The sequence below is a fragment of the Sinocyclocheilus rhinocerous genome, unplaced genomic scaffold, assembly GCF_001515625.1.
Source record: "Sinocyclocheilus rhinocerous isolate Xijiao unplaced genomic scaffold, SAMN03320098_v1.1 scaffold1044, whole genome shotgun sequence".
Lineage (NCBI taxonomy): Eukaryota > Metazoa > Chordata > Actinopteri > Cypriniformes > Cyprinidae > Sinocyclocheilus > Sinocyclocheilus rhinocerous.
The window spans coordinates 46,866-56,837 of NW_015643736.1; the positions used below are offsets into that span (position 1 = coordinate 46,866).

A 9,972-nucleotide genomic window follows, 5' to 3' on the forward strand; every position below is an offset into this window, starting at 1 on the left:
AAATTACTTATATGTCCTAATCCTGGCTTAGGCCTGGTTTCACAGACGACGCTTAGACTAAGACTTTTTAAGGCCTTTATGAATTTAAGGAAGGGTGAATTACTAAAGACATTTAAGACCCACATGATGAAAGATAAAATAAAGTAACTTGTGTAAATTCAAAGTCATAATTTATCATTAAAAAATAGTTGATAAAATGTTTTAAAACTTAAATGTACCATAAAATAAAACATTACATTTTCAATCTGAATCCACTTAACCCAGCCAAACATCATATTGATATACAGCAGCGCATTCTAGGCAATGCACAAAAACGTAATAAAATAAAATCAGAAGTACTCAGCTGATGGTTATTAACTTTATTGAAAGCATCAAGCTCTTAGTACAGATATATTTAGCACATCTTGACCAACCAAGGAAATGGCAAGAGAATTGGAACCGCAAAGTTTACCCTTCCTTCCCAACTTCCTGTGAAAGTCCCGCGACAGAATCCTTTCTATAGAGTTGTCTTACCAACCAACAACACAGGCTAGCAAGAACTAATAGAAAGAGGAAAAAAGGTCCAAATCATCTGAAAAGGTCACTCCCCAGCTCAGAACAGGGTCAGAAAAATGTATATATATATATATATACTTGGTCCGCAACATCAATGTCTCCCCCCTCCACTCATGTATAATGTATAAATCCCACATATAAAGACCAGAAGAATGTTTGAAACTACCACCCCTTCACTGAAAAAGTACTAGGTGTGATATGAGATCATGCTCATGTTATTTCTCCCAGCAGTGGTCCACATCTGACACCTATAGTGTCTGTTAAATCAAACTGAATTGCTTTGGTTTTTTCGCATTTAAAGAGACATAACAGAAACATCCTCCTCCTCACAACTCGGGATCTCCATCAGCAAGTCTGTTACATCGTACGATCAGAAATTAAATGCGGTAATGTTACAAAGGGCTGAAGCAGAGACACGCTAGTCGCCTGCAAGAGCACATGTGAGAAAAACCTCTCTCAATGCACAAAGAGGGCATGATCTGGAGAGGTGTACAAATCTACTGCAAAAAAAATAATAATTAAAACTGCACTTTATGCAGGCGTGGGGTGTGGAATGATCCGGGTCAGCCCTGACATGCTCAGATCAGTGCGTGCCTATTGTGTGCTTACTGTAGAGAAAAAGACCGAGAACTCGTTTTGTTTAGAAAAAGAAAAATGCTTTGCTGTGCGATCGGCACACGAAAGCAAAGTGTCTGTCCAACGGTTTCAATTCAAAGCAGGCTCTGCACTGGACAGCCCCAGGGTCCTTCACAATGACGGAAGGCAAACATTATTCCCTCTTTCCGTCACACACACACACACACACATGTAATGGCTTCTTCTACACTTGCTACATTATTCAGAAAAATCCATTCTTCTATATAACACATCGTGACCTTTCAACTAGCTAATGTTTTTTTTTTTTGTTTTTTTTAAATGCAGCCCATTTTATTTGAGGAAAGGAAGACAACAGTTGACTTTCACCATAATGGCTATATATTGCAGATTATATGTTGTTAACACACAAGGCAACTGTTAAGTAACTCAATCTTTTTAAACATTAACTTCTCTGGTACTTGTAAAGCGGATGAAGAACATCTCTTCAAACAGAATGGAAATATTAGCTACCTGATCGAAGTTCCGCTTAATGCTAACAATCTAACGAGCGTATTACTCAAACGAGAGACGCGTTTTCCAAAACGGTCTCTACAAGCAGAGCAGGCTCTTGACATTGAAGGTGACGGTTAAGCTACTCACATTCACTTCTCTAGCACACCGGATAAAGACAGCCGTCTGCAGGGTTAAAGAAAAGACGACGGACGAGGAATACTTTAGGTTTGTCTTCAGGATATCTTCACAGTCACAGAAAAGTTAGCTAGCTATACACAGCTGAGCTGAACACATACATTGAAAATGAGTTGCGATTTAAATAACCAACGTCACGTGTATTTAAGTCAAGAGAAAAGGCAATGTAAATGGAACCCCCCCCCCAAAAAAACCCCTTTTCGCAAACCGATAAAAAGACGTTGCTTTTGGATTGGTCGGGAGACGAGACAGATCTGAGCGTGTCAGGGTCCTTGTCTAGTGAGGTCGGAAACCCTGTCTGTGGGGGATGCGAGGGGACACTTGCAGGAAGGGAAGGGAGCATTGCATGTACTGGGATGATGGTGTGACATGCCTCACACACACCACCGCCACGTTCAAGAGCTCTACATGCACTTCAAGATCACAGCAAGAATGGGCTAGAATATCTACAGAGACACGAGAAGAGCTTTCATGCACGATATCTACGTCACAGGTACAAGTATGCATAAATGTTAAACTCGGGGAAGATCTACAGCCAGAAGACTCCACGCACAAACGCCGCCAGCCGCACGATTTCTTTTTACGCTTCTTCATTTCGGAGGTTCAGCTCTGCTTCTGCTGGCGGCTCTTGGCGTAACTGGTGAAGACGAAGTTGTAGTCGTTGAAGTGCGCCGACTGGCGGTCCAGGAGGCGGTAACCCTCCAGCTTCTGAGCCGAAGTGAAAACGCTGCGACATTTGGAGCTCTGTTGGGAACGAGAAGGATGAGTGTGAATGCTCCAAATCACAACGTCAACACTGGAAGCCATTGACGGCTAGTCAAGTGTGGAAGCTGCCAATCAGAGCTAGGCTTCAGCAACAATAAATACAACCAAACACCGACTTTGCAGGAGTTATTTTTAGAACACCAAAACAATTTGATACCACACATGTGACCCTGAACCACAAAACCAGTCATAAGGGTCAATTCTTTTTTTAATTGACATTTATTCATCTGAATGCTGAATAAATAAGCTTTCCATTGATGTATGGTTTGTTAGGATAGGACAATATTTGGCCGAGATACAACTATTTGAAAATCTGAGGGTACAAAAAAATCTAAATATTGAGAAAATCATCTTTAAAGTTGTCCAAATGAAGTTCTTAGCAATGCATATTACTAATCAAAAAGTAAGTTTTAATATATTTACGGTTGGAAATTTACAAAATAGTTTCATGGAACATGATCTTTACTTAATATACTAATGATTTTTGGCTTAAAAGAAAAATCAATAATTTTGAGCCATACAATGTACTTATGTGTGCGGTGTATATTTATCATGTATATATAAATACACACACATGCATGTATAAATTTCAGAAAAATAGTTTATGTTCATATATATTAAATATATTTATTTATAATATAAATTATATGAATATAAATATAGACATTTAAATACATGTAAATATTTTCAAAATATATACTGTATGCGTGTGTATTTATATATACACATAATATTCATAGAACACATTATGCAAACAAAAACTTTTATTTTGTATGCGATTAATCGTTTGAGAGCACTAGTAAATATGCAGCGCAATCAATTCACAAGTAATAATTAGTGCTGTCGAACGATTAATCGTATCCAAAATATACGTTTTTGTTTACATAATGTGTGTGAAGTGAACTGTATATATAAATACACACACGCATGTATATATTTAAAATGTTTTATATATAAAATATTAATATTTATATATAATATAAATGATATTTGAATAAATATATATTTACATGTAGACATTTTTTAAATATATACATGCATGTTTGTGTATTTATACATAAATATACAGTACACACACATATCATGTAAACAACAACTTATTTTGGATGCGATTAATCACGATTAATCGTTTGACAGCACTAAATAGAATGTACATTAATAATTAATTATCAATTATTGCAGACACTGATTAGTTGCGCAACAACGTACCTGATTGACGAAAAGCGTTGTCACAAATTTCCCTGGTTTGAAGACATCCACGACTTTGTGGATAAGCTCGTCATAAGACGTCTGGGAGAGGTTGGTTTCAAAGCTGACATAGGAGAACTCCGGTTCGGGGGTGATGTGAATCGTCCAGTAAGTTCCCTACAAAGACAACCAATCTCAATCACGCTGCAGAACACAGAGCAACTTCCTCACAAAGAAACACCCAGCTTTAAATGTCTCCTCACATCCGTTTTCATTCCATTCATGGAGTATCCACAAGGGTTGAACATTGTGGCATCAATCACTGAACCTGGAATCAGGTCACGAATTCCACTCATCTGTGAAGACACCACAGATAAACATTGAAGACACCTTCGCAAAAAACGACTGCGGTGTGCATGTGCACAAACCATGGTACTTCAAAGATGATCAAAGTACTAACACGGCACATTCGGTGCTTTCTGAAATGTGACCCTGGAGCACAAAAGCAGTGTTAAGTCGCTGGGGTATATTTGTAGCAATAGCCAACAATACATTGTATGGGTCAAAATTATTGATTTTTCTTTTATGCCAAAAATCATTAGGATATTAAGTAAAGATCATGTTCCATGAAGATATTTTGTAAATTTCCCACTGTAAATATATCAAAACTTAATTTTTGATTAGTAATATGCATTGCTAAGAACTTAATTTGAACAACTTTAAAGATGATTTTCTCAATATTTTGATTTTTTTGCACCCTCAGATTCCAGATTTTCAAATAGTTGTATCTCAGCCAAATATTGTCCTATCCTAACAAACCATACATCAATGGAAGCTTATTTATTCAGCTTTCAGATGATGCACAAATCTCAATTTCGAAAAATTGACCCTTATGACTGGTTTTGTGGTCCAGGGTCACAAATGTTAGTAGTAGTTTTAGGTGGTAGTTAGTGGTAATTTCCGAAATAAAAGAACACAATGAGACTCTAGAGCAGAAGTACTGAGGACCAATCGTACACGAGTGACATCATTAGCAGAAACACCGTCTTTCACGAAGAACTGGTCCATCACAGCCGGGTCGAGGTCACTCATCAGAACTTCTAGTGTCTGGTCCGCCTGCTTATTCTCCCAGTATTCTGGCAGCTCCAGCGTAAACAAATACCTTCAGGACAGAAAGGAGAAGAATACCATGTAAATGTCATCTAAATGGACATCAGTTGATGAGTTTTTCGCCCAAAAAGCAAAATAATCAAACAGTTTGATTTGGAACAGTTGTATTTAATTATTTATGAAACAATTTTCATAAAACAAACCAGACTTATCCATGCTAAAATGTGGCCTTGCTGACAGAGGAAAAAGTCGGATGCATGTGCAACGTTTAACATTTACTAATGATCATTTATCTGAAGTCAGATATAGATTGTAGGAAGTCTAGTAGATGTAAAACAGCTCACCAGCAGTCTGAGTTCAGACGTCCCATACAGTAGGCTGCTCCATCTGCACATAAAAAATAAAAAAAAACTATACATGTAACTTTCAAATCAGACAATCAGAGGCGGACTTACCCATTAGGCAAAGGTAGGCGACCCCAAAAGCCAAGGGCCCCCTAAAATGCTTTTCATATACGAGATGCGCATTAAGCGCTGACATGAGAATGGTTGCTTTTTACAGTGTTTATCACCACGACAACCGTCTGCGTGTCCGAGTTGAACACACTTCTAGTGTATCCTGCTTGTAGCAAATGAAAATATCATGCATCTGAAGCTGTAATTAAATATTGAGCAACAGTGCGTATTATATGTTTATTGTTTTAAATGCCGCTTACTCGTTTATGAGAAGGACCCCAGTAGAGGACGCATACGCAGTTACTTGTTTGGTTGATATAATCCTTTGGTGGGTAAATGTATGATTTCTATTTTAAAAAAATTTTCATTTTCATTTAAATTTGCAGTTAAAATAACTAAAATAAGTGCATTTTAAAGTTCAGAATTAGACCGCCTTTGGCACACAGGCTTACGCTGGTAACTCATCAGTGGACTTTCCTCCTCAATATAGGCTATATTTTTCTCATTCTCACTAATTCAAGTTTTTCTATGAATGAATCTCTGAAGGGTACGACTGTCTTCAGAAAAGTTTCGCTGGCATTTTCATTTTATCTGGTAACGTAGCGTTTATGAGCGCAGCGCTGCTTTGTTTACAGCCGTTACCGGGGAAGCCGCTGTATTTCTGATGTTCCAAAAGCGCCTCCTGCTGGCAGAGCATGAATGTGCATTTTCAATAATCCCGTCTGCAGTTTTTGTTCAGACCAATGCGAAAATCCACGACTCATCTCTTTTCTTACAAAATGGTTTAAAGTCTCAATTGTGAGGTTTATCATTTTATAATTTATTTTGTTTTTGCGAAAGCTGTAAATCAGTTGCTATTTCGTGGTCTACAGCATGAAAGAAATCCATTATAACATGTACATGAAAAATGTAGAAACCTTGGACACAACTGTGGGGCACCATCGTGCTGCTGCAAGCATCACAACAAAAAAAGGAATATCAAAGGCTGATCTAGGTAAATGTGTGCAAATGTATAGGGCCCCGATTCCTATATTTTGCCTGGGGCCCCCAAATAACTAAATCCGCCCCTGCAGACAATACCAATTTATTACCATTTAATTCATAATGCATGCATAATTCTAGTCCATTTTTTATGGTGTGAAACCGTACTTGGAAAAATCTGGCTGAGGAACTCGACTTCCTCCTGGAAGTTGCGGTGAGGGAACTCTTGATGGGTGGGCTTCATAAAATTTTTACGAGAATAGAAGAAATTCTGAAAAGAAAATGAGATGATCAGGTCACATTTTCATAAAGATACTTTGTGCTGAATACTGCCAATGATTCATCTATGACACCATGTGTAAACGGACTCATTCTCTTCAGTGTGAACCTCATGTGAACTGAACCCGATGTGTTTGACGGAGCTTTTAATGTTTTCATATCTACAGTGTTTGCAGATGATGTGCCATAAATCCTTCCCTAAACATGCACCTGAGTGTGTGCGTGTGTGTGTCGTACCTCGATGGCATCAAAGCCGCAGTACTCACGAGCCAGCTCCAGCAGTGGCACCAGTGCCTGCAGTAAGAGGGTGCTTCCGCATGTCTTCAAAATGAAACGTCTCTTGGAGACAAACATGCTACTCTCACTAGGAGAGGCAGAGAGAGAGACAATCATGTAGGAGTGGTTAATCCTTTAAATCATGGCTCAATTTCCAGTCGCTACATAGATGTTAAATGTTACAGTAAAGTGGGCCATTCACAATATTTTCCATAATCCTTTTTTTTTTTCAATATAAAATGAATCAAAATTGTGAATATCAATGACTTCAATGCACTTTTCCCACATATTTTTTTGCATTACAAAATTGCATTACAAGTTTTAGGAACGAGTTCTCTTGAACGGTCAATTTTAATTAATGGGTTCAAAACTCTGATGCATTTTTGACATTCAAAGGTGTCTATGGAAGCCACCGTGTGGCATGTATGGCTATAATGATGAATAAAACAATGCTAATTATTAGGTCTTCTTCCTTGTTTGACCTGTTTGTTTACTTTCAGGAACTTTAATGCCATTTCAGCAACATTTAAAGTAAAAATCCATCCAGCTTTTTTCTCTCCAGACAGCTATGAATAGCTTTGACCCTTCATCTCTCAGACTAAATAAACGGCTTAGCAGGACGCGTTTAGTCTGCACTGAATCATTAACCCCCATGACTGTGAAACTCACACAAATGCCTTTCATATTAGTCTCATCAGCTTTTGAGCATCTCTAAGCTGAAATGCTGCTGTGTGCTGATTAAAGGTCAGTGTGCAAACAGTACACTCGTAGAAACGCCAAGCTTTATGCTCACTATGTCTATCCAGCAATGAGCCAGTAGCATTTCTTATTATTTGAGCTTTCACACCTGTATCTAGTTTTTAAAAACAACATGAAACAATATTTGCAACTTATGTAACACGCATTTCTGAATTGTGCAATATTCTCGATTGATCTTTAAATCAGCGTGGGCTGTAATGTTGCTATAAATAACCCAAGTTCCTGGTTTGATTGCATTCGTCACAATCCGGTCCTCTAAGCTCAGGGGACAGACGAGTCAATAGCTCACCTGAGTATATAAGCTTCCCGCTTGTCAGTCTTCGTCACACTTATAATCAAACAATGCACATTCTCCAGAAGTTTGTCCCACTCAAATCTGAAAATGCACAGAGAGAGAAATGATTAGATCTCATTATTATTAGGAAACTTGATTCTATTATTTTCTACATGACTCTGAATAGGGAACATTTTATATTTGAAACAACAAAACACTGGAACAATGGCATTTCCAACAAGGCAAATTTAGACACCGTCATTTTCCGGAAAGAATAAATAACCGATTAATTGGCTTATATAGCATAAACTAGGGGTCGACATGCGAACACAGATTAGATGGATTTCATGTTGCGTCTCGGAGGTCATTCGCTGTCCTATAGCTCTCAAATTTCACACATTTGGCACAAAGCTCAGGTGGCCTGTTTATTGCAAGGAGATGGCATTCAAGATCATGAATAAATTGAGGGTTTACTTTGCGTTTATGATCAGATTTTACATGATTCTGCCTATTACAACAATTATTCATACAGTTTGGTTAGGGGGGCTGGGTGATTAAAACGATAACGATAATTATTGCAATTTAATTTTCCTCAATAAAACGATAACAAGATTTTGATAAATGTTCGATATACGGAACAAATCAGCGCAGTGGAGCATTTATCCATATAAAAATGAGGTTGTTACAATTTTTACAGATGTTGCTGTTTTTGATAATGAACAAATTTACATCTGCATCCAAACTCAAGCTACTGTCAAATGTGTATTTCTGAGAGACAAAACAATGTAATATTATAAATATCGCAGCCTGCAATGCAAACTGTGCTGAAGATACACCTCAACGTCAGGAACACAAACCTGTTACATGATCTGAAACAATATCACTCATTAGAACATGCAGAAACTAAGAAATTAATTTTTCTATTAAGATGTTTATTTTGTTAAGGAAAAATGACTGGAAAAGTGTAAACAATTCAAAAACGTGAAGTGTTTGTCATGTTCTGACCATAAAGAGTGGTTTAAAACCACAACTAATGGTCTGGTTTCTACAACTTTCACTTATGGAGCAGAAATCTGCCTTTAAACTGGAGATAAAAAGATTTGAAATTTATCGCGATAATTACCAATATCAACTGATATGAAAACATTTTACTGTGATCATTTTTTGGGCCATATCGCTCAGCCCTAAGCTTAGTGTTATTATACAAACATTTGACCACAGAAAGTCAAATTATTCCAGAGATAAACCAAATTTGCTCAAATTTACCCCAGTCAAATTTATTCAGAAGCTCCATCAATCTCTGCCGAGTCTCCTGGGTTACACATATGGACTAGACTTGTTACTAGGGCTGGGCGATTTTTCAGATTAATTCGTTTTGCCACGATTTTATTTTTTATAAATCGAGGAATCACGATTTTGAACAGAAATATTACCAAACGTTACTTGAATCATGTTGTAGTTGGGTCAAAGACGAAAAAGGGTTTAAGCATAAAAACAATACTGTTTTAAATTATTGTTGCTTTTCCAAAAAAAAAACAAATGTTAAGTTTTCGGTTTCATGTAATTGTATTTTTGTTTTTGTTTCTCCGAGCAAAAAATAAATATCATACATTTTCCCCTGATTTACAGAAGACACCCACTAAAATGTCATTCAGTGTAACAATCTTGTCAGGCATATACATATACAACAAAAATCAATTTATGACATATTAAAAAACTAATTACTTTCACCCCAAATACTAATTGGTTGTTATTTTTATTTTTTTTAATTTGCCACTATCCTAGGTTTTGCCCATTGGTCAGTAAGAATTTTTTACTAATTTAAAACCCAATAAAATTTTATATGCTCACTTATTTTTTAATATATTTTAATATGTACACGTCAGAATAAGCATGCTGTTTGACAAATATTGTGTTACACTGAATGACAATGTAACATTATTTAAACCAAATTTTGACATTTTATTCTTCAAAACCGTATTTGAAACCTTAAATGTAGACACTTTACTTGCATTTAATGTGCTTTCTATGGACATAAAATCACTT

At 36.8% G+C, this 9,972-nt stretch overlaps 1 protein-coding gene across 1 annotated transcript in view; it reads right to left on the reverse strand.

Annotated features, from left to right (window-relative positions):
• Window positions 1-344: 344 nt before the first annotated feature.
• Window positions 345-9,972, reverse strand: part of amd1 (adenosylmethionine decarboxylase 1) — a 14,893-nt gene continuing 5,265 nt past the window's right edge. Inside the window, exons 2-9 of the mRNA XM_016575232.1 lie at window positions 7,942-8,028; window positions 6,855-6,981; window positions 6,507-6,609; window positions 5,247-5,289; window positions 4,810-4,954; window positions 4,056-4,148; window positions 3,814-3,969; window positions 345-2,583 (exon numbers count right to left, since the gene is read on the reverse strand). Coding sequence (XP_016430718.1) covers window positions 2,443-2,583; window positions 3,814-3,969; window positions 4,056-4,148; window positions 4,810-4,954; window positions 5,247-5,289; window positions 6,507-6,609; window positions 6,855-6,981; window positions 7,942-8,028 — 895 coding nt within the window. The 3' untranslated portion in view covers window positions 345-2,442. The remainder of the gene's footprint in view (window positions 2,584-3,813; window positions 3,970-4,055; window positions 4,149-4,809; window positions 4,955-5,246; window positions 5,290-6,506; window positions 6,610-6,854; window positions 6,982-7,941; window positions 8,029-9,972) is intronic.